General features: G+C 44.5%; 1 protein-coding gene across 1 annotated transcript in view; it reads left to right on the forward strand.

The window, feature by feature from the left end:
- SLC27A6 (solute carrier family 27 member 6) overlaps window positions 1-25955 on the forward strand; it is a 678599-nt gene that overhangs the window by 504779 nt on the left and 147865 nt on the right. The window contains exon 7 of the mRNA XM_069625623.1: window positions 11467-11665. Within this exon, the coding sequence (XP_069481724.1) occupies window positions 11467-11665 (199 nt within the window). The remainder of the gene's footprint in view (window positions 1-11466; window positions 11666-25955) is intronic.

Below are 25955 nucleotides of genomic sequence, written 5' to 3' on the forward strand. Positions count from 1 at the left end.
TGCAGTGGGAAAGTAATATGGAGAGGCATTTTTTACGACAATGCATGCAAATAATGAAAAGAATTTTCCTAAAGGAAGCAGTCTGCGATCCAAAAAGTAGCTGAACTAAAAGCTACCCATGCAGATGCAACAATCATTTTTTTACCCAACCAACAAAGAAAGCAAATGCTGCAACCAAGGCATCCTTCAAACTTGCAAATTATTAAAAGATTTTAAAAACTGCCCTGAAATTATGTCTGCCATTTCAGGTGTGCAGTTAGGTGCAAACACAATGGCAAGGAGGGTATCTGCACTATCAGCCAATGTGATGGGGCAGTTAGAAAAAGATTTGAGCATATGAATTCTTTCCATTCAGTGTGATGAATCAGTTGATGCAAGTGATACTGCCCAGCTGGCAGTGTTTGCTCGAATGGTGTTTGATGACTTCACCAACAGAGAGGACTTCTTGACCTTGTTGCCTCTGAAATCCACAACCCGAGGTGGAGATATCTACATTAGGTCAAGAATTATTTTGTTAAAGTAAAAATTCCTTTGAACAAGTTGGTGGCAATAACAATTGATGGTGAACCAGCAATGAATGGGCATCATCCTGGTTTTGTTGCGTGTTGTAAAGCAGACCCTGATTTTCCTCCTTTATTCCACTATCACGGCATCATCCATCAGCAGACAATTTGCGCCAGTGTGATAGGGTGTGATCATTTAATGGCCCCTGTTGTGCGAATTATTCATTAAATTCGTACAAAGGCCAAACAGCACAGAATGTTCAAAATATTCCTGAAAGAACTATCTGCCCCATATGGTGATCTATTGCTACACACGGAAATCTGATGGCTTAGCAGGGGGAAAATACTACGCCGCTTTCTTTCACTTTTGACAGAAATCAGACTTCATGGGGTCAAGAAATGAAGACATTAACCTATAATGCAGCATTTCCTGGCTACCTGATTTGGCATTTCTGGCAGAAGTTACAGAGAAATTAAATACTCTGAACCATGCACTGCAAGGCAAAGGTAAAACCATTGCTGACATGATATGCGCAGTAAAGACATTTAAGTCCAAACTTAACCTTTTCAGTGAACAAGTGGTGAAAAGGAAAATGCATCATTTTCCTTCTGTAATCCAAATGCTGACAGAGAATACAGCTAGTCCTGAACTCCTGAACATTGACAAATAATGCAATCACCTGAGCAGGCTTAAGGAAGAGTTCAGTGACCGGTTCAGGGATTTCGAAAAGGATTGAACCGTGTGTGATGTTCAACGCAAACCCCTTCATGGAAGTAAATGTTTGTGAACTTCTAGAACAAATTAGTGAGCTGTTTAACCAAAAGTGTTGCTATGGAAATGGCGATTGTCAGCCTGCAAGGGTATATTTAATTCAAAAGCAGACAATCTCACACCAATTTCTAGGTCTTTGTTGATTACAAGGACTACAGTAACCCTTGCACAGCAGCATTAAAAGTGACTTCTCTGTTTGGTTCCACCTAGCTCTGTGAATCTGCATTTTCAGATATGTACTTTTCAAATTGAAATTTCGAACCCGCCTGACCGATGAGCATGTGAGTGACTCCTTCCGAGTTGCTGTATCAAGTTGTACACCAGACTACAAAGCACTGGTGGATGGCATGCAGTTTCAGCCTTTACATTGAATGTCCCAATTATTTTCTTACTTTGTGAAAGTCTTTTTATGAGACAGCTTCTAATAAAAAACAATGCAATAAAAAGGTTTTTGAACTTATTAACATAATCGTGAAGGCATATGTTATTCCCTCTATTTATAAAGGGAAAATTAACAGCTAAAAAAAAATTAGTTCAAGTTCCGATGTTTATGAACATCTCCCATTGCCGATATTGCCCGCAAGTAGCTCTCCACTATTGGCCCTCCACTGAAAGTAGCTCTAGCCAACGTAAAGGTTGGAGACCCCTGATTTAGATTGTTCAGTATGGCAAATCGTGCATGTTCCATGTACAATGTTACGGAACACCCCATGGTGATTGTGGAGTTTTTTTCTATTGCTAATGCAGCAGCAGCAAGCGCCTGCTCACAAGGGAATTGACCCTGCATTACTGAGTCTAGCACCCCACTGTCATAGGCCAATGGCTTATGGCCCATAGTGCTTTCTTGAGTGAGTACTACCTTCATCATCTGGCCATCAGAATGGGAGAAAACGTAAAACTCTTGATGTAGTCAGGGGGGTTGCCAACACCGGGGTAGTGGAGATAATCTCTTTCAGTTTCTTAAAGCCCGTGAGCATGTCCTCTGTCGATATTATCTTATTGCCTGCCTTTTGTGCTTCTTTAAGGCCTTTCAACAAGTGCCTAGTGTACGCAGCATTATCTAGGATCCACGCTCTCCAGTAATTACACAGCCTGAGAAATGTTTGCATTGTAAAGGAGACAGTCATATTAAGTTTGATCAGGATGTCACACCCTAACAAATTTACTGATGAGGTTTCCAAATATAGTAAAGGTGCACCCACCATTTTGTCTCCTATTTTGGTGGATATATATTTTGATGGATAAATCTTCTGTGAAAAGAACTGTTGCCACAAACCCAGAGAAGCCTTGGGTGTCGATTATTTCAACTGATAACTGGAAGTTTCCTTCACCAATGCATGATTTAGTGGCAACCGTGACAACCATAAAGATTAATTGTTTATTCCCTATCTCAGCGCCCAAGGGTTCCTCGTCTGGGTGGGAAGTCATGGACAGGACTGGGCACGCAAGAGCTTTCTGTGGGCTGTCCTAATCAGGATATTTGTACCTGGGAACATGAAAGGGTTGCCTCCTATGACACTCCTCGATAGTGTCACTGTCCCATTAGGAACTGCATTGCTACCGGGCATTTGGGTGCTGTAAGATTGGCCGACGGTGTATCTTGTGTTGGGATGCCGGGCGGGGCAGGCAGCTGTGGCTGACGGGGTCATGGTGGCAACTTTGTATACCCATGGTGTATTTCATGTGGTAGGTATCGGGGGGTGCCTGAATGTGTTGCTGCTGTGGTGTTGAGACTGTGGGAGTGTAAGGATTGTATCCCGCTCCCATCCTGCTTCTGCACTCCCTCCCAAATTGACCTAGTTTTCCACATACCCAACACTGAACTGGTACCACTTCACCTCTAGGGCCCAATTCCTCCAAATCCACCTCTGCCACCCCTTTCTCCTTGAAACCCTCCTCTTCCTCGCTGCTGTCCTCCTTGTCACCACTCAGGGTACTGTGACTGAAACCCACTGTTACATTGCCCTCTCCCTGGCCAGAATGTTGCTATTCTTGCATCTGTTTGCACTGCTGTCTGCTCTACTGAATCCATTTGAGTCACTGTCACGACTGCTATTTTTTCCAATTTCTTCTTTCCTAGTTTCGCTTTCTCAGCCTGCAACCTTTGCACTGTTTCCTTCTCTTTCTTTGATTTGCAGCTCCTTGATGTTTTCGGGCCATAGTTCGCGTTTTATAAATCATAAATAAATAAATCTGCATACAGTGATGTATAATTATAGTCAGCCCACCCTTTTGCCTGTATACCCATGATCTTATCAAGAGCTTTCTGTACTTCCTTGGGCAATCCTCTTTTGATGACAAAATTGAAAAGCACTATTGACCTATCCCACTGTTCCACCGTTTCTTTTTACTCCACATCTCCTGCACTTTCAAAATGTATTGAGCGAGGTCTTCATTATCCCTCATTGTGTACTGCATTATGGACTGTAAGTCTGGCCTATCGGGATATGCCTCCCAAAGTGCAGCCCACACCTGCACTCTGATGTCATTAAAGTGTGCCCCATCATCTCCAGCCTTAACTCAAAACATCTCCTACCTGATCCCCCCACAGTTGCTAAAATCAAACGTTTTATATCTTCCACTGCTAGAGGGCTACGAGTAGTTTCTTTTCCGAGCACTTGTATCCATTGCCAGCCCCTGCCGTGAACTGCAGAGTGCATTAATCAGATTGTTTTTGTCCATCTGATATCAAGGCAAATACTCTGCTCTCCCGGGGCCTTTATGCAATGTGCCAAGTGTGTACCCACTCCCCTTCTTACCATCACTTTTGACACTGCTGCCCGCCCAAATCTGTTCCTCATCTACGGACCCCACAAGGTCTCTAGCCGTGGGATAATTACTGGCATCTCTAATTCATCCACTGTGTCCCAGTCTTCCTCCTGCAACTCCCTATTTGTATCTCAATCTGACCTTGCTGTCCCATAGTCTACACTCCCTGCCCCTGGATCATCGCACTTCCCCTCCTTTTCCTTCTCAATATGAACATGCTTGGTTGCAGTACTATCTAATCTATACAAAATGTTTCCAGCCCTCCATTCATCTAGTCCGTACCCCGATTTGCTCCATTCTTCCCTGAGGGCCCTCAACCGCGCCAATTCCATTGCGCTGCCTATAAAGCCTCTTCTAACTCCTTTTGTGGTTTTCTATCCATTTGCACAGCAGCGTTAGTATTGAATTGGTAAGGGGTGGTAACACAGATAGGGTTGTGCTCTGGCTGATGGGGGCACATATGTTGGTGTAACGCTCACCTAGCTCCCACGGAGGCGCTGGTCTGGTCTGGGTTGCTGTTGCCTCTTCAAGCGTGATGCGCAGAATTCGGACCACCGATTGAACAGGACCCCCAAATCTTGCTTGTCTGGCCCGTAGGAATATCCTTCTGCAGATGAGAAAGGGGATTAACTGTCTGCTGAATAGTGTGCTAGCTCCCCCCTTTCCCCCCTTCGTTCTTCTCGGACTTCCTCCAAAACCCCCGGTTTAAGCTCACCTTATGGTTTGGAGGGATGAACTCTCCATCCTGCGTCTGGTGCAGGGGCACGCGTTCGTCCAGTTACTTCACTGGTTTTCAGAAAGGCACTGGCACATCCACTTGACTTTTCTGAGCGATACGCCGTAAGTATGAAGATGCAAAAGTTCAAGTGTGAGCCTCCTTTTATGTTGGTTTTTTCTGTCCTTTATTTCAGGTGCAGAACAAAGGCGATGCGTTGAGGGGTTAAATTGCCGGTGGTAAAATCAGGTGAGTTAGTGATGAGGGCGACCCCTCTAAATGTCTTTATAATTCCCCAGTAATGTCTTTTGTCCTTTCCCCATAGGGGCCGGGGTGCGGTACCGGCCAAAGATGCGGCGCCGACCCGAGATGTGGAATGGTTCACCAAGAAAAGCCGGTAAGTAATATGGCTGAAAATTCGGCTTTCCTCTTGTGTTCCCTTGCTCACCTTTTGTCTCTTCTTCTCTCCCCTAGGTGCAGAGATGTGGCGACCGGTGCTGGGAGCCGCGATGGAGCCGGGCGGCGTCTCGGGAACAGGTGAGTGAAGCGCGGCGCAGCAGCGAGCAACGCAGTGCTTTCAAATGGAAGTCTTCCTTCAGGAATGCTGGCGTGAAGATTCCGGATGCAGGTAAGAAGGTTGAATAAGTTCTTGGTTTTCACCTTTCTCTTCTCTTATTCCCTTACAGGTCTTCCAGGTTCGAGGCGGGCGTGGCTGGAGTCCAGGTGCAGGAGCAGACACGGTGAGCGTTCAGCTGCTGGGATGCAGAACAAAGCGAAACACGTGTGGCTGTCCGGGCGTGGCTTAAATAGCTTTGGAAGAAGTTCCAGGTGAGTATTCTTCCACAGCCCCACCCAAGTAACAAAATAGTTCCTTCAGAAAAATAGTCCCTCCTAAGCCTCATTTGGCTTGGTTCTTCATGCAGCATGGTCTGCATCAGGTGAGTGTGCAGCATGGTCTGCTTCAGGTAAGTGCACCAAACCCTTATGAGCCTGGCGCCTATGGCGCCAGGACTGATGTCCAACATGAGCCTGGCGCCAACGGCGCCAGGACAGAGTCCAAAAAGCCCCTATAAAAGGACGCTGGGCTTTTACCCGGGGGCGTGATGCCTGCTCCCAGGGGTGCTGGGCCTGGCCTGGTGATCCGGGGGTAGGCATCATGACAGTTGGATTCGATTTGTATATCCAGTGGCGGAAATGGTTGGGTATCATCCTTCGGGGGCGCAGGGAATGGTTTTTCCTCAGATACTGCTTTTTTTAACTACACTCAGGGTTGGGCCGTTGTCGCACTGGAATTTACACTCATTGTCCTCTGTCCTCCACCATTTCCCATAATTCTAAAATATCTTTGCTCCTTTGGAGCTTTTTTCCTTTATATTTAGCGGTTGTTCGAACTCTAGTCTGTCCATGGGTGGGACAGTCCCCCTTGTGTCTCAACCACCCATTGCTTATGATATTTCTAAGTCTTACCCTCATACAACGGCAATGCACTAAAGGTGTAACTTTTCCCATGTTAAAATCCTTATATACAAAAATGTCCCACCATATTCAAAATATAGTTTGTCTACCAGTCGGTCTCTCCCTCTCTCCCTCTCTCCATTGCTCTTCTCATATACTTAAAATATTAATTATATATTACTGCCATTTGATCTTTGCACATTACTCAACTCAATCGCACACCATGCGCTCTTGCCCCCTCCTCTTCGCATACAAACCCACACACCTTTTTTGGGATTACACCAATTTCCATCTCAGCGTTCTCCTCCATTGTTTTCACCCGCAAGAGATGCATTTACATCTGCGTGTTCACCAAAGTGCCTCTGTCACAGGGTCCCATTAACGGCCTGCACAATCATAGGAGCTGTTACCCGCTCCAAAGAGCATAACGGAAATCTGTCGAAAATTTGGGATCACGTTGGGGTCATCAATTTGTAGAGTAGCTACTTAATGCTCACAACAGAAAAAATACAACCCACTAGGGAAAAAGGCCCAGCACTCCTCTTGCAAGAAGAACAATGTTTATTCTCACAAAAAGCACAAGTGTGTGCCAGAAAAGAACTCTGCTGCCATCTGCTGCCATGAAGCGCTCTGACAAAAACGGCACAAGCAATGGGTTTTAAAGGTACACAGCATCACAAGTGACGTGCATCACATAGGATACAAATCCAGGTAGCTGGTTGGTGCTATCCTATACACATATAGCCTGCTCCATACGGGATGCCAGGCGATCGGTGTCCGCATCTTATGCCCATCTCCTTTCATGTGGGGGATCTTCTTCTTCCATCCTCAAGTAGGAAGTCTCTAATCTGCATTTGGTTACACAATTCATTATTTCATAGCTCTGCAGTGCACCTGCACTAAGGACATGAGTAAGGCGACTACTTTCAGAACTGTGAATCCCCGCTCCAGCCCTGCTCCATCCCAGACACGACGGCACCTCCACAACTTTCCAACACACATCCTAAATTTGTTACCTTCTCCCCTGGCACCTCACAGCACAAATTGTGTTCCTGCTCTGTGATCTTTCTGATCGATTGGCCACTTTACAGTTTTATGGCCATGGGTCTTGGGCTGGTCAGTGCACTCAAATGTTTGTCCTGGGCTCGGGGGTCCGGGTCGCTATAACTGAAAGGTCTGGACTGGCAAAGGTCTAAAGCCCTCACCCCCCTTCTTGTGGGATAGCTCTTCAAAGATCCAGTCCGGCCCTCTCTTGGCCTTGCAGGGCACATTCATTTTGTGTTAAATTCACTAACGATAAGACACAATAAACAACTGTATGTGTTCAAGGAACTAACCTTCTACAGGGCTTCTAGGGCTTCGAGCAGAAAAAACACACCGTTACAATTTTTGGGACGAATGTAAGCCTACTGGCATAACTAGAACACTAGGCCTTGATGTCAAGACAGTGTCTAACTTGTAAAATGGAGTTTCATTACACACGTGATACTAATACCAGAATTCACTACATTTCCACTACAACCCAGCTTCTACAGGTGCCCCCTCCATTCTCCTAACCCCCCAGCCCCGCTGTATCCCAACAAGGGACAAAAGAAAATTTAAAATTATAGGTGGAAAAGAAAAATATTCCACCAAACAAGAAATAAATATCTGTTGCCCCTAAATGGACAGAAATTCCCACCAACCAAGACCAGATTCACCAGCATACTGTGTCCAGGGGCTAGCAGTTGCCCACAAAGCCACCAGGGCAGTGCCAGGTCAATTTCACTTACATGGGGCAAAGTGGCCACTGGCCTCCTAACAAGTAACCCGGCACTGGCCCACAATAGTTGTAACGTGTCCACGCAGACAAGGCAGAGGCTAGGTGGCTGAGGAGGAATCCCTTCCCAGACAGTCGCTGTTGCACTGCTGCACTATAGGAAGACCATGCAGTGGGTGCACAAATCAAAGACCTAGTGGACTCTAAGAGGCTTGCATGGGAATATGTTTTTGCTGAGGGTCTGCTGATGATGTGATATCCCAATTATGGCTGTCTGGTTCCACTCTACCTGAATACTGATGGGGCTGCAGCAGTGGCAGTTGCAAATTGTCAAGGGTGAGGTTCACCGAGTATTACCCACCGCAAGCTATGTTGCACTTCCAGGAGCGGTTCCCATTCATTTTGTGATGTGGAGGCCATCCGGAATCTCTGCAGAAGATGAGGGTCTATAACAGAGTGGAGGATCACCACTTTGTACACCGCTTGACCCACAATTTCAGCATCTCCACTGCTTGTAACCTTATTGGTATGCGTTAGCACCCTTCCTGCTTAGCTTTACTGGATAATGTTGCAGCCAGGATCAAAGGACAGATGCAAGGAATTGGTGTGTAGTAATAAGCCTAGGCATCTCATGAAGCTAATTGCTATTCCCCAAATGTGACTCAGTATGGTAAAGAACACGCTTGCAAAATGGTGACTCAGAAGACCAATTTCATAAAAGGCCTTGGAAGAGTGTGACCCTGAAGACCCCCGAAAGTGACTTGTATCCACCACCTTTCATGTCAACAGAAAATAAATTAGGTATACAGCAGGAATAAGACCAAGCCCTAAAGTCCTTTATGGTAATGAGTGATTGTAAATTGCAGCAGCTGAACGACAGATGGTCAGCCTACGAGTCCCAGCATAGATGGAGCAGAGAAAACGTGTAGCTGAGAAAATGGGAAGTAGGATGAAGTCTCCACAGTAGGTAGTTTTGGCATGGCTGAAGACCATTGAACAACTTGAAAATTGCAGTGGAATTATCAACCAGCGCTTGCATAGTATGCCTGGGAGAGTTGAAGGAGAGGATGTCATCTACTTCCTAATGAAACCCTTGGCTTTCCTCCGAATATAAGCTCAACATTTATTGGCCACATTGCATTGGTCCTCTCAGATAAAGCTTGAACCCTTGCAAGAACCAAAAACCTCTTACTTTCCTGTTTCTGTACTGTAAGCATGAATAGATGATTCTAAAAGTAACGGCTTACAAGCCGTTTCTGAGGTGCCCATTAGGTCTTTATTTTTTTCAGTATAGGGCAAAGGCCACCACTTAGGGGTGTACTGCATTTTTGTTCTTTTTTATCCTCATTAAAGTAACAAGATGTCCGGTCCTTTAAGATCTTGGTTAGGCAAACACCTGTGTTTGATGATCCCGTTGAGCTAAAGTAGAACATTCATCCCTACATGCAAGATGAAATACACTTAACATTCGAAGCCAGAAGATACACGAACATGATTTGTCCTTTCTAGTTTTTCTTATTGTTTAGATTAAGTGCCTAATGGGCTTTATTTCCTCTTTGTACATTATTGGTTGTCAAATGTGTTCGTTTCTTAATTGCCTGGGGAAAATGAGGAGGAGATTTCCTGGTGGTACTCTCACTTTGTTTTGGTTGTAATCTTGGGACAGCAACTGTGCACCTGTTGCTCATAGTTGCATTTCAAGATATTGTGTTTTTTACACGGCGTGCTCAGATTATTTCCCCAGTGAAGAGGCAAAAGTAACACATCTATATATGTTTAGGCCTTCTATTCTTCGTTTGTAGGAAAGCGAAAAAGGTAAAGTCCTGTGGGTGGATGATGATTGTTATGCGGCTGCCTTAGGCAAAATGAAGAGTTTTGCAATGTTACTAGATAAAGTTAAGAGGCAGGTTGTTGGACATTATTATGGTTCCCAGGGCAGGTGTGTGTATGTTTTAAATATGGATGCCAAATAACTATAAACCAAAGAACTAGTGTATTCCTAAAAGACGGGGTGATTTTAATAATTTCCATCTTGATCAATCTCTTCAAGTTCCATTGCGGGCAACAACGTCTACAATTTTAATACATCTTCTTATACTAAGGGGATAGAATAGATGTGTAAGGTAAAGAGTGAATGCCGTGCCTAAATAAAATGCTACTCTTTGCAATACCAGATTGATGATGATCTGGTATTACATTACAAAAAAACATGCAAGAGGAATTTAGTTGTCTATCAGTTAATACTGTTGTACTGGTTTTTGGGAGATAGTAATAAGGGAGTTTCTTATGGGAAAGGGAGTCCTTATACCCAAGAGGGTAGTCTCTCCCTGTGAGAACCCGCTTACCGCCACCCCTGGGGGGAATGTTGTGTAGCGGGCTAACCTCCCTAGCCTCACAGGAAGGGGCTTCTCATTGGGAGAAGTGACTGAATCCCTCAATTTGTCGCAACACACACTGTCCTTGCATTAAACAGAGACAACACCCCAGATCTGCGTACATACCACCCAAACTACTGCACATACATGCATAGTCTCCAGTACTGGAAACACTGCACATACTGCCCACAGGGCTGAACATGTACCATCGGAAGTACTGCACATACATTATACCTGCATCACACCCACATGCAGATACAAAGAAATGGGACCTTGAAGTGTTAACTGGGCATACGGGGCGCTGCCTTGTACTAGTCAACAGAGGCGGGCACAGACTATGCTGATGGAAAGAGCAGGTGCCAACCACAAAAAGAGAGGGCTAGTACAGTGAAAAAGGAGGATACCAAAAGTGCTGCACGATGGAAGAGAGGATGTGGTTGGAGGGTATGGAACAGGCAAGTAGCAGGGACAACAGAGGAGAGAGCACTGACGTTCTGGCCAAGAACCACAGGCAGGATAACTATGGGACTCTGCATAAGACGGAGGGTTAAGACGCACCGTTCTTTCTGCCTGCACATCCTTTTATAGTCTGAGCTCCCGGGTTGCACACGTTGCCTCAGCAATGGGGGACACTCTGACGTGCTCTCCGTGGCAAGGGACCGGGACTACCGCCCAAACAGGGACACACGAACATGGTGGCTACTAAGCCGCTCCACGGTGCATAGCCCTGGAGGCTACTGAACCCACGGGCTTGAACATGCCGTCTTCAACCACTGCATGCCGAGGCACACACCGGGGGCAGATGCCAGCATGGATACAAGTGCCATGGGCTGACATGTAAGTGGGACGTCAGACGGCTACCCGTGCCTGCTGACCCATGCCTAACACTATACACACATCAATGACACAATATATTTGTCAAATGGCAGAATGTTTATATTCCTTCCCTCTGTTTTGGAAACAAAATGAACATTCCCAACTAATATTCAGGACTGTAATGGATCTATTAGATGCTAGCAAATCATTTGTCACAGGGACCTTTGTTATATGACTATTGTATATGCCAATGTTTATTGTTTGATGTGTAACTCACATGGGCTTTCTCTTTGCTTTTCTAGGAGAAACTGGCCTTCTCCTGTCAGAGGTTAATTCGAAGAATCCCTTCTTTGGCTATGCTGGAAGTAAAATACACACAGAAAAGAAACTACTATGTGATGTGTTTAGAAAAGGAGACCGATATTTCAATACTGGGGATTTGATGTTCCAAGATGAGGATAATTTTCTATATTTTCGTGATAGGATCGGCGATACATTCAGGTAACATGGTGGCCCCTGAAAGATGCGTTTTACTGTTAAGAATTGGTGGTGGTTGTTATTGTAGCGTCGAGCTTTGTGGATCCATGTGGATCTGTTGTCACCAGAGTTCAGCGGAACATTTGAATTACTTTGGCTTGCATGTAGCCACAATAACAGATCTGGGGTGCTTTTCATCCTACTGTTGTAAGTGTAAGCCAGATGACCTTTTATTTGAATTCTCATTGTTATATTAGCCATATTAGCCTCTGGCAAAGCCTTAAAGACCCTCGCCCGGATGAAAATAGGTTTGGGTATAGGTTGACTCCTGAGTGGCAGTAAGCTTTGGACATGTATGGTGCCTGCCTCCGAGAGAGTTAGGCTGTGCAGGGAGAGTCTTGGGCTGGCTTATATTACAAAGCCTGGGGGGGGGGGCATTCTAACCGGCTACTGTGAGCCAACATTGGGCTAATGTAGACCACCCTGATTGCTAAGTGCAGTTGGCATCTGATAGTTTTGACCAATGTTTTGGGCCAATGTGCTTCAAAATGCACACTTTGTGCTAAATGCTCCAAAAAGTACTCCTGGGTACTATTCACAGTTGTCGCACATATTTTGGTACCTGGGTCTATTTTTTTTTATCTCAGTTGAACCGTGTCATGTCAATGATAACATTTTTAAACCTCCTTTTTCAGGAGAAGTTTAGGCACAGAGCCCACACAGTTTGTGTATTGATTCAATTGCAGATGGCTATATATTGGCCACCGGGATGTTTTTCTCTGGTTACTAGTGACATGACAATGAAAGAAAAGATGTGCTTATCTTCGATTCCTAGGTGGAAACCACCCATTCGTTGAGTCCAAGTCTGCTACCATGTTATGATGTGTATAGGGTCACTAAACCCTTCCCAATACACAACACATGCCTGGGTACGTCACTACCTTTTTAATACACACACAATTGAATTTCCAAAAATACCAATCAACCTGCCAAGCATCCCGGAGAAACTAATATTTCTGTAAGTAAACAGATCATAGCCACTGAATACTTTCATAATGCAAACACAATATGGTTCTACTAGAAACAGTATAACCAAATGTCCAGACTTGAATCATAGCATTTCTGCCTGTAAACTAAATCTGACCAACACTGTTTCACCACATGCTAAAACTTCCCATGGGACAGGGCAATGTTTTTATCCTCGCTCAGAACTCGTGTGTGGAGTGTCCAACTACTAATAATGGCTATTTCAATCATACACAAGTGTTCACATCTAAATCAGGATGCCATTTAATTACTGAGTGACAATGCATGATGTGCATAACATCGAGGTATTTCGTTCTTATAATGTTGCATAGAAATCCTTTTTTGCTAATGTTCCGAATAGATCAACGTTATTCTCTAGAGCCCTGTGCAATACTGGTTGTTAAGAGCTTGGAAGCTCACAATCTAGGCCCGAGCTGAGCTATTCGCATCTAACCACTGGTCTGGGCGCTACTTACAGCCAGTGATTTGGAGAAAAACATATAAGTACAAGCCGTCATTGTAACCTAGTCACCAAACGAGATGCTTGAGGCCTGGAAGCAGCAGTCCCTTGTTTGTGTTGATGCCACAGGGTGGAGGGAGCAGTGTGGGGTGAAGTGGATGTGCGCTACAAAGGCCAGGCAGGGTGGGTCCGAATGAAGGGTGGTGGCAAAAGAGATGCAGCAGAGGAAAAAGTGGAACATGGGAGCATAGGATAGTTGTCTGTGCAGTGAGGGGTTCACCTGTAGCACCCGAAGTGGTAGATATCTTGAGAGCCATCAGCATTCATGTCCATACTGGAGAGTGATGCCCGGAAGCGCCGGATCCTGTCTGGCTCTTGGAATTCCGAGGTTACATCCCTAGGTGCTAATACAACATAATTGTTAGCCTTCCGTGTATAATGATTGCACGGAATTTCCAAATAAAACTACAATACCCATAATACAAATCAACAACACATGCTGAAATATAAGAAACATCTGATGTGTATTAGTAGTCTGGGTATGCATTGAATTGTACTTATGCATCTGTACTGTTGTTGAAGTGAGGGACTTCCAGGAGTCGGGTAAGATGTCCAAAATAAATATTTTCTCAAAGAAATGAAGCCCTCCTGCTTCTGATGAATCTAAATATCTGGTCAGGTGGGCATACACATACACATATACAGTACATTGGAACCTTGCGAAGGATTCCATATCTCCTGGGTGACTACATACATGTTTGCTGGTATTTGATACGTACATGGCAACAAGAAGAAGATGCACCTTTAAACCTGGCATGAGAGCATAACCTGTTTATATATACAGTTGGAGACAGAACCAAAACATGTTTATCTGTCAGGATGTTTATGCCCATTTATGGTAAATGCATTATGACAGGTTTTCCAGGAACAGTTCAACATTGATATGTCAACAGTAATTAATGACCATATTAGATAAACGTACATTCTACATCAATATCCTGAAGGTACTGTTACCTTAATGAGATATGACACATATAACAGTTGTATACCTCTGTAAAGCACTGCGTTGCTTCTGAAAGCTAGGTCTGTGCTTAATAAACACCATAATAATAAAAAGTCTTCCTGGATCCCTGCATTTCTTTACATTATATACTTCATCCCGTATGGGGATGTATTTTGTGCTCTGCTTCTTAACTTCAATTATGAAGTTATAAAATTCCTAACTTCATAACAACAATTTGGATGTGCGCTTGAGGCCTGCTATTGTATTCTTACCTCTCAAAATCTAATACATGTGTTACCACCTCACACTTTTCCTAGAGTCATTGTGATGTCAGGTTTTAGACAATACATGCCTCCCCACATCTGAACCTGCTCGCAGCTCACCATTTATTTACCCCAGCATAAACATCCACCACCACCTCAACCCTGCGAAATATTCTGCCGAACAACCTATTCTCTACAAATCATCGTTTGAGACAAAGTAGAGTCACTCTGCAAGCTAGCCTACATTTATTTAAGGCAGTTTAAGATGGTTTCTTCACTAAGATTTTGTTTTAAATGGGAGCTAAACTCTGCATTTTTCTCAAGTGCATTGAACGTTAAGGCCCAAGACACTGCCATTGACATAGTAATGATGTCAACAGGATTAGGAAGAGTAGCCGACATATAGAATTGTGGAAAACGAGCAGTGCAAGAATTCGCCCCTTTTAGAGGCGAGTGCTTAATGGGCAGAAGGTCTGATCCCTAAAATATCTCTAGTCCTGGTTTTATTGTGGACCAAGCTTAGGACACACACATGAATGGCATAACAGGTGAAATAAGGTTAATTACCTCAACCAGCATACGCAGTAAAGGGTTTAGTAAAGCTTATGGTCAAACCAAGCTGTGACAAATTGGATTCTCCTTCGCATGAATACAAGGATGAGTAAAGGTAAAATGGGCCACTCAGCCCTTACACTTCTACAAACCTAAGCACAACGCAATCATAAAGGTAAAACAGGGACAGTTGAGAGATATACCTCCTTTGTCTTTTGTGGTAGCATAGGCCGCGGGAACGCTATACTCTCAAGAGGCTGCCAAGGTGAACCATTAGCGACCCAAACACCACAGTATCACAGTCCAGAATAAAGTGAATGTATAATCCAGATTCTATTCAAATAAAAACACTTTAAACACACCATCTGCATCTAGAATGAAACGCGATTGCTATACAAAAAACCACCCCAAAGGAAGAACTGAAAAGGTGCAGCAGACTGAAATAAATTGCACCCTTGAGCATAATTCCAGAGGTGGTAGGTAAGGTGTTACCATAAAAAAGATGTCTTGTATAAAACGGGAGTGATCGTGACCTAACCAGTCTCTAGGGTCCAAGTGGACAGTCAGGGCAGTTCAGATTCAACAGTAGATGGGGTCAGTTCTTGGTGGGGTGACTGTCCGACCCGGGTTCAAACGTTGATGCAAGCTGATCAGGCTCAGTTTGGGCACATATGAACGTGGAGGCCCCGGCAGCAAATGGGCATCAAGTAGAGGTGATTGCTGGTTCTCTTGCTGTACAATGGCGGCTCTTCAATGAAGCAGGCCAGGGCGGTCCCAGCAATGCTTCGCAGTTGGTCAGGCCTGGTCTGGCTTTTAGCCACTGGAAGGGGTTGATGAGTGATGCTCCAGTGGCTCCAGTGGTTTGAGACGGCAGGTGACGGTTATCGAAATGGTGATCTTGGGTGTATCTATGTGTGATTGAGGTGGCAGTTCAAGGGTGTTAAGGATTTCAATCGGGCAATACACCCGGATCTCACCTAGCATGCGATGCACAAATGAAATACATATTTTTTGTGTGTATAGGTTCAGTATTCTGAGTGATATACTACTCATATCACACCCCTTCTCAAAATACCCCCAGGTCACAGGGGACCAGAAATAAGGCTGGTTGGTAAAGACAATATTTATTTATTTATTTAAAATTCAAATCAAACACACATTTTAATATATGGGGCAGCAATCACCAATGTGGTAACCATACAAATAGGAAAGTAGATAATGCAATTGAATTCCCTTTTTAGCACACAGAATATAAAACACAGAGAAAAGAACAGTTTTGGCTTGTGAAAAGATAGCGCTTAGGTTAAGATTTCCCCCTGCAAATTGTCAACTCACAAAGAAGCAATTCTACACAGATGTAAGTAAGAAGCAGGTATTCAGGAATAAAGAACAGTGTATAGGGTTTGAATACAATCTTCCCTCCCCAAACAAAAGAGAAAATGGTTTTGGAACTTTTACACTTTTAAATTGACAGTTGAAAATGGCTGTGTGAAACAATGAAAAGTGTGCAAAAATCCTTAAATTGGTATAAATGTCTATGAGAGCAACACTGAACAGGTCCTAACAAACATAAGCTACAATATGAGCAGCAGTACACACTTTAAATCAGAATGGAAGTTTTCAAATACTTTGAATGGGAAAACACACGTGTAAAACTTTAGCAAAATTTGCGAATTCCCGCCTAATTTTAACTATGCGGTTTTTAATAAAAACGGGTCGAAGACGCTGCTTTGGGTTGTGGATGTAGCTACGGGTCTTAGGTTTAACTCAGAGTTTAAATTAATTCTCTAGCTATAAAATTGAAGAAGTTATGCAAGTTTGAATGAGTGGCGTTTTTGAAAACAGAACAGAGAAAAGCAGGAATTTGGTTTTAAAATGACGGATTGATTTTATTTGAACTATATTAATGACTAAGAAAAAGAAGAATGCCACCCGGGACTCTCCACAGTTACGCACGGCTGATTGTAGCCCTTCACGTGGCAGATGCTCCATTCTTCTTTTATGGGAATACATTTATTCAATCCAAATCACTAATGGCTTATGGTCTAGTAAAACAAATGTGAGAAAATCAGCGCTAACACTAGGGATTACAAGCAGGTTTGCAAGAATGGTTCTGACACTATTGGAGGTTCTTAAGTTAAAGATGGGATAGGTTGAGAGATGGGTATAGGACATGGTATGACAAGATATGCTATGGTTCACTAGGATTCCTATTCATACTTACAGTCCACTGTAAATTAAGATCGGACCGTCTTGTTCTGGTCATCACAGATGACATATACAGGCAGCAGGGCACTTCTGGCAGGATTATCAGCCAGGCGATTCTGGTCAATTGGACTGGCCCCCTGGCTGGATTGGATTTGATTGGCCCTTCTGGACACTGTAGATCAGCGGGATGGCATGTTTCAGCAGGCAAGCATGAATGCTAGCAAGCCAGACTGGAATAAATTCCCTTAAGTTGGGATGGTTCAGGATTTGGGCTTAGCTGAAGAGAGGTCAGCAAATGCTTAGGCCTGGGTTTTGCAAAGTAGTCTGGATCCGGACAAGATGAAGAAGCCAGGAACAGAGCATCACATGGAAATCCGGATGGAATCAGGAATCCATGTGTGTCTGTGTGTTGTGAGGCTCCCTTATTTATCATGCCAAGTGATATCACTAAATTCATGGTAGGTGCAGACTTACAACCCACACCCACAACGTTGTGATAGGTCAAAGGCACTTGCCTTTTCCTGGTTGGAAGACAGAAAGGCTGTCATATTTTATGATGTGACTTGGAAAACTCCCACAGTTAATTGTACCAAAATGTAACTTTCGCACAAACACACATTTCTATAATTATGCCCTCTAATAAAATCAGACACATACATTACATATTTTGTGGGTTACCTTTACCTCCAATTCCCACATCGGTGAGAGCTGGCTTTCTCTTTCGGGGAATTTTGTCAATTTTAATCATAAAGAGATAGTCTAACGATTCCTAATTTGGTACATATCTGTGCAATCACCCCTAGAACATGGATATACAATATTAGGTTTGCAACCTTAATAGTCTTTGCGCAATTAGTGTTTTTGTATAACTTTGGTTCCTTATTCAGTACAGGGTTCAATCACATCTTCAAAGAAAGAGCATAAAATTAGGTTTAGAACTACCAACTTTTAGATTTATCCTCCTTCTTTTGGCAAAGTTAAAAATCTTTAAAGCTTAATTACAAATAGGCATTTAACCACCAAAAGTCCTTCGTTTTTTTAACTTTTCTTTAACTGGCAAAAGCTGGTCAAATTCCTATGATCAGGGTGGTGGTCCTCTTCCTTGAGAGGGAAGAGTCCTGCCCCTCCCCTATGGGGATGAGTGTTCAAACATGCCATTGTCTTTGGCTGGGGCCCAGACAAAAGTCTGATGAGTTCTTTGTCCTGAGTGTGCGAGAACCTCCCAACAGCAATTAGTCCTTTCATGCCAGCAGTGAGGTGTCAACCATTCCCAGGCTGAGGCTGTCGGATCAGAATTAAATAGTTAATTATCTCAGAACTGGGTTTTAACTTTAAGTTACCTACATCTTTCATTAAACATATAAAATTACAGTTTATAGGTGGATTTTGACATTTAGCAATCCTTTGACATTTCTTACAGAATTAGGCCTCAACAAAACATGCTTTTAAAACAGGCAATTTTGCACTTTCTTCCTGAAAAAGCACATTTAACTGAGTCCTTTAAATCAGGTTTTCCTCTGCAGCACACACATTTTATTCAGCACCAGTTCTTTCCTTGAGTGCTTGAATTTGTTTTGCAGTCTGGATGTATGTATCCAGCCTTGGTTTGGAGTTTCTGCCTGCACAGTTGAAATTGTTACATGTTGCCATTTTAGCCACATTTTCTCCTGTGGAACTGAAAATGAATGTTGTTGGGCTGGTTTTTCATGAGATACATTTTTTAGCTGCTGTCGGTCAATGAGGCCCGGCTCCTCTGAGCCACACTGGATGATCTGTAACACTTTTACTCTCAAGGATTCACTGGAAAATAAATGGATCTAGCGCCAAAACAGCACTTGGAAGGTTGCAAAGCTACATTTTAAAAGGCATTTTCAATTTTCAGGACAATTCTGCTGCCTTTCTCCATGTTGAATTTTGCAGAGCCCACTGGCACATTCCTGCAGTGATTACTCTGGTTTTACCCCACCTGAAATGGGGTTGGCAGGGCAGTGCAGCCATTTTCTGGTTATTACAAACACAGTTTTGAAGATTTTGGCACACACAGGAGTCAGCGCATCCGTTTTGGGCTGTTTCTTTTACCCTTTGTAAAGTGATGCACTGGGGCACATTGGAATGGGTCAAAATATCCCCAAGAAGCCCCTCCCCCGACTTTGGCTTGACATCCAGATGTGAGGAAGTCGGGCACGTGGGATTTTTCTTCCTGTCCATGTGAAGAACACAGGTTTCTTCAGGTGTCCATTCTTCTCCCTTAAGCGAATTATGAGACACGCTCTCCTCTCCTCGCCGACTCTGGATGGAATAGGAACGATACCCCCGTCTTCTCTCATGCTTTCTTTTCTGGTGTTTGGAGCGACACTCCGGATCTCTTTGATTTTTCTTCCCAGGTCTGCGAGGAGGTCCTCCTTGTTTGATTAGGTACACTTGGTGCCAGTACTAGAAAACAGAACATAACCCAGTTATGGACATTTTCCCACTACTGCCTGCCAATAGCGATGACAGCCGTGGAATATACATATGCATTCCGTGACAATTTACAATATTGCACACCCGTATTTAATGACAATTTCAAGTTTTCCTAGGTTTCATCATTCTCTCCCTCTGGGTTTTCTGTAGGCTCTTCTATTTGCCTCAAAGTATGCCTGGGGTGGCAACTCTTTAGCTGGTTGATGTGGAACAACTTGTCGTCTCCTGTCAAATTGCCCTTGGGGATGCGGATTCTGTAGGCGACTGGTGAGATTTTGTCCACAATTTCAAAAGGTCCCCACCAGCTGGGCAAAAATGTGCGCTCCTTGGTTTGGTTCCTTTGGAAATTGTGCAAGTAGACCATGTCTCCCACTTGATATTGCCTTTTGGTTGTCTTAATGTCATAGTGGGTCTTCATACTGTCTGCAGAACTTTCTAGATTCTGCTGAGCATATGCAAAAGCATGTTGAAGGTGTTTTCTCAGATTCTCAACACAATCATGAGTTGTGGAGGCATTGATCAATGTCTGCTCTTGGGTTCTATAGGGCAGATGCTGGGGTTGCACCATCCTTCGTCCAGTCATCAGCTCAAATGGAGACATTTTAGTTGCAGAAGAAGGGGTAGATCTGATGGCCATCAAGACGAGGGGTAATCGAATATCCAAACTTTGCCCAGAGTCTGCCACAAAGTTTTTTCAATATGCTCACAATGGTTTTATTGTACCTTCCAACTCAACCACTAGAGGACCAGCGGTATGCAATGTGTAGTTTTCTTTTTACCCCAAGTATCTCCCACATCTTTGTCATCACTTCGCTGGTGAAGTGACTACCTCGGTCTGACTCAATCCTTTGGGGTAGTCCAAAACGTGAGAAGATGTGATTGATCATCAGGGCAGCTGCTGTTTCTGCCTTGCAATTTGGGGCCGGGAGACTTTCCACCCATTTACTAAACAAGCATGTTACGGTTCACATGTACTTGTTCCCCCTAGAGGAGCAAATCACGGGCCAGATTAAATCTACTTGTATATCTGACCAAGGCAGTATCATCCCCCTCTTTTGGAGGGGAGCACGGTGTGTGAGTGATGTTGGCTGAAATTGTGCACACACAAGACACCCCTTCAAGTATTGGTCAAGGTCCTGCCCCATGTGTGGCCAGTATGCAACCTCTCACAAGATCTCTAATGTAGTATGAAACCCCCGATGACCGGCTGTGGCCACATCATGGGTGTGACTTAACATCAGGCTTCAGAATGAGGTAGGGACCACCCACTGGTCACAGCCCGATATGAATCTCCTCACCAACAAACCGTCTTGGATTCGGAACGTTTGTGGACATTTTAACAACACTCTGAGGTCCTCCTTCCCAATGCAATCGGTATTCATCAGGGGAAAGTTCTCGGGGTCCTCAATGTGTTGATAAAACTTACCAATGATTGGACCCCCTTTTTGAGCCGTGATTAAATCTGCATCTGGGGTCTCCTTACTCCACTGGGCAGTTGAGTTAATTGTGAGCATTTGTCTGGGACCTAGTGATAGCAGTCGCCCGGATTTCCCCCAACAGGGATTCAATCTCAAGTAGATCCCCTTGGATGGCTCCGGTTTTGGCGAGCTGATTAGGTCATTTCCAGTTTTGTCTGGTTACTCTACCTTGGAATGACCCTTGATCTTTTTCCAGTAGATGGTCATCTCACTAGAGGTGACCAGATCATCAATATTTTGTATTAATTTTCCATGTTTTAGTGGTTTGTTAGCACATAGCATGCCTCTGGTCTTTCAATTGACCAGGTGCTCCACAAACCCATTACGGACATAATCTGAATCAGTGATCATGACCAGTTCGTGGAGTTGGTGTTGGACAGCAGTGAGGATGGCTTGATGCACTGCCATCAACTCTGCCACTTGACTACTAAGGGATCCGGTTTTGTACCCATCGGAGGGTTCCGGGGCATCAGTCACCCAGGCATTCCACACGCCGAGGACTAGTTCCTTTTCCCCGTTGTTGTCAACATGGTAGGAGCACCCATCCACATATTCAGTGGGCATTTCATCACACTTGTCTTCTTCATAGACTTTGTGCGGGAATTCAGGTACGCCTCCATCTTGTCCTGGATTTGAAGACTTTCATCCTCGAGACAGTTTTCTCTGGCACAATCATGCAAGTCAGCCAGACCTTGCACAAGGGGACTCTTCTTGTTTTGGCCATATCTGATCTTCACAGGAAAGCCTTGCATTGACAGAATCCAGGAAGTACTCTGGAATTACTTACATTTCTGGCCCGGATTCTGTCACTTTGAAGATATTGCAGAGGCTGGTGTGGAGTCTCCACTATGATGTGTTCCCCCTGGATGAACGGGTGGTAATTTTTTAATGCCCACACCGTTGCCAGGAGTGCCTTCTCATAATCGTTGAATTTTTCCTCCACAGAGGATAAAGTCTTACTTGCATAGGAGATTACTTTATTGACCTTGTCATGCTTTTGGTATAATACTGCGGTCAAGCATGTATTTGAGAACCCTGTCTCGAAGAAGAACTCCTTGTTTTTGACAGGGTAATCTAGACAAGGCGCTTGTGAGAGGCTTCTTTTGAGTTGCTTTACTGCCTCGGCTTGTTCTGGACCCCACTCCCACTTGACCCCCCCCCCTTCAACAGATGGATCAGGGGTCTTGTGATCTCTGCGTAATCCTCAATGAACATTCTACTGTAATTAGTCAGTCCAAGGCGGCTCCTTAGCTCACGCAGAGTTTTGTGTGGTCTTTTAGTTTCAGGAGTGCTTCCACTTTCTTTTCCTGGGGACAGAGACCCCCAGGAGTTATCTCATGCCCCAAGAAATGGACACAGGTCCTGCACCACTGTGCCTTTTGGAAATATAGTTTTGCTCCGGCATCCCTCAACTGTATCAGAACATAACAGATTTCTGCTATGTGTTCCTCCAGTTGAGCTTTTGATCAGAACATCATCAACATAGGCCAGGTTACGCCTTTCACCCAAGTTGGGCATGGCCTTGTGTAAGAAGTTATTTAATTCATTGCCGGAGTTGATGTATACGAAGGGAGTCCGGGTCCAGTTGTACTGCTGCCCCCCGAAGGTAAAGGCCATCTTGTATTAGTCCTCCCTACTGACGGGTACAGTCCAGTACCCATTGGTCATGTCAGTGGCAGTGTATACATTTGACCCCTGGATCTGGGTCAGCCCTTTAGTCAATGTAGAGAGGAGGCCATCGGGACGTGTGGACCCATTTGTTTAGCTGCCACAGAGTCTCCACTGGCCGTTTGGTTTTAAAATCCCCTGCACCGGATTATTAATGGTGCTGTGGACTAGACGAATTATCCCACGGGACTCAAGGTTTTTAATTATTTCTGAGAGGGATTCCATGGATGCGAGAGGCAAGCGATATTGCTTCACAAACACTGGAGTCATGCCAGGGTCTGTGGGAATTGTTGTATGGATTTCGGTGTGACCACAGTCCTATGGGGCCACCGCAAAGAGAGCCTGAAAATCTAAGAAAACTTGTTTCAAATTTTGCTCCAGAGTCTCACAGGCATCAGCTAGGTTGACTCTCTCTTCAACCATCTGCCTGAAGCCGGAAACACTTCTGGTTTGGCTATATCAGCGGCCTCCTCCAGCTGGGTGGAGAAGTCCCTGGTTCAAGTATTGACTTGCACTGATGGCTTCAGGCAGGAAAGGCAGTCCTGGTGGACTTGAAAGATCACCTCATCCCTCCTAAAGTCGCAGGTCACCTCTTCCTTGCCATAAGGGCAGGAAGAGTACACCAGGAAATTCCCCCCCACCCCATGCCTGGTGAAGATCCTGTCTGGTGTTGTCATTGTCGCTCACTGTCAAAATAGTCATTGGGGATCGGTCCTACCAGTTTATTACCTAAATCTATGGAAAAATGGCGGTCATCAACCTCCATTCCAATAATGGTGCCTGCGTCCAGAGTGATACACCTGAGGTCACTGTTATCCATCAATATTGGAATGTTGTCATGTTCTGTATTGACTAATCGTGTTGGGTTTAACCCCAACCCTTGCTGTTGGAGATGGGCGCTAAGGTGAACATATGTGTCAGGATTTTGCAGTTTCTGTCCTCTTTTCATTTTTACTTCAAGCGGGACTAGTCGTGTCTGTCCTGGGATGGTGACCTCCTCTCCAATTTGAACTTGAACTGCATTAGGCAGCAATTGGGCTGACCGAAATACTTTCTCTGAATCATCAAAGTCCAAGGGATTACCCCCTAATCAGGACCAGGCTTTGTAGTTTTTTAGGTCCAATCTAATGGCAAAGCGATTGAGAATGTCACTGCCTAAGTAGAATGCAGCAGGGACATCTCGCACAACCCAACAGTTATGTACTATACTTTTGTTGCCTATAGATATTTTGAGCATACACCTGCTAGCCAAGAGATTGGAATTGGGAGTTTCCAGGTCCATTTCCCATTTGTCTATCAATTTAAATGTGGGAATAGCTGGATCTTTTGGGAGTTTTCAGAACATGACTTTGCTGATGAAGGTCTTACCATTGTTCACCCACACTCGGGCGAGAACAAATTCCTTCCCCTCATTTAACTGAATAGGGATGTATAACTGTTCTCTAATTTTCTGAATGTCCGCTAAACTTTGAGCTGGTTTCTCATCATTTTGGGCTATGGAAGTGGGATTTTCTGATTGTGAATTGGTATAGAATTTCTGAGTTTTTCCTTCCAGTGTGGAGTGCCACTTAAAACTGGAAGGAAGGTTGATTTTCAGAAATGGAGAGGAAGGCCCATCACCTGTTTGTTGTCCTACTGCAATTAATGTCGCGTCAGGAATTTGGTTGTTTTGAAAATGGAATTCAATATGATCCTGTTTTTGTTCAACCATGTGGCATGTGTGCCATTTAAACTAACATGGTTGACACTATGTTTTAATTGTATTGGTTGGTTAGTCTGGATCCAGAGGACCTTGTTTACACAGTCTATTAGGGGAGACAATCTACGCAGGATGTCATTCCCCAGTAAACACGGTGTGCCCTCCGGAGTCACGACTATTTCCGGGTGTTTCACCTTGTGTCACAATTTAATTTCCAAATCCGCAGTCCCCTCAACAGGAATTACATTCCCATTGAAGTTCTGAAATTGTCCAGGAAGAGGGGTGAGAGGGATCTAGTATCTCTCGCCCCTTCCTGAATTCAGCTGATCAAAGGCTCTCTTTGACAGAAGAGTGGCTTGGGATCCAGTGTTCACCAGTGCCAAAAATGTACATTGCTCTTGTACTTGGACCGGGGCATAAAATCTTCCCTCCTTCTCATGGGGGCAAAGATAATGTGCATTTTGGCCCAGTTGGTGGGTTAGTTTCTTGATTCTTGATTCTGACACAAGGGAAGTTTGGGCAGGATTCTGTGTGGGAGCTTTGGGATCTGCAATAAAATGTGGCAATTGGATATTGGGAGAGTTTTGGGCTCTCCTGGTTCTGATTCTGGGCCACGCCCCACCCCCTTTTTGGAGACAGTCCCCAGAGTAAGTTTGGGCAAGGTGGTTTTCTGGATCATCCTTCTGGGGTTCAATGATGGGCGATCCTAACTCAGTCCCCACATTCACCCAGTCTTCATTAGGATCTCTCGGAGACCCATTTGTCTTTGGGAGGAGTTCCCCCCCATCCCTGAAGGAGATGATCTTTTTCCCAGAGTCCTCTGAGGACCCCTCTCCTTCAAATTGGAGCACACTAACCAACTCCACAAAATGCGTCTTTTTAGGTCCTTTATTTCTTCTACCCGCCCTCTGTTCCTTGGGTTGCAGACTTTCGAGGGCAGGAGATTTTGGTTCCGGTTCCTGGGTTTTCAGGGGCTTTTCACAAGTGGGTAAAGAAACTTCCTCTAAGGCTTTACACCCCCTTCCGCCTGTGCCTCCTCCTTTGGAACCGGTGAGTTGTCAGGGTTCTCTTCCCGTCATTGTTCTGGAGTACCAGACCCCTGTTTTGTGGAGTTCTAAGCCGCCATGTTCATCTGAGGGTTCTGCTGAGCCCTCAACATGTGACCCAGATCCTGGGACAAGTTTTGGACCTGACGTTCTAGTTGGGAAACCCGCTCTGGCTTATACGGTGGTCTCTGGTCCATTTTAGGTGGATCACGGGAAGGGTAACTGTCCCTTTTCTCATAATACCCTGAGTTTGGATAGTTTGGGCAACCCTCCCTCCTTGGACTCCCCTCCCCAGATTGGGCTGTCTGGGCTCAGGAAAATGAGGAAAGAAAGGAGGGTTGTTTTGTGGGTTGAATTTTTGCAGATACTGGGGGAAAAAAAGCTCAATCCGACATTTGGGGACTTACTGCCCTCCTGGGGAAAGTTAGGAGGGAAGTTTCCTGGGTTG

The sequence above is a fragment of the Ambystoma mexicanum genome, chromosome 6p (genome assembly GCF_040938575.1).
Source record: "Ambystoma mexicanum isolate Mex_15411 chromosome 6p, UKY_AmexF1_1, whole genome shotgun sequence".
In the NCBI taxonomy this organism is placed as follows: domain Eukaryota; kingdom Metazoa; phylum Chordata; class Amphibia; order Caudata; family Ambystomatidae; genus Ambystoma; species Ambystoma mexicanum.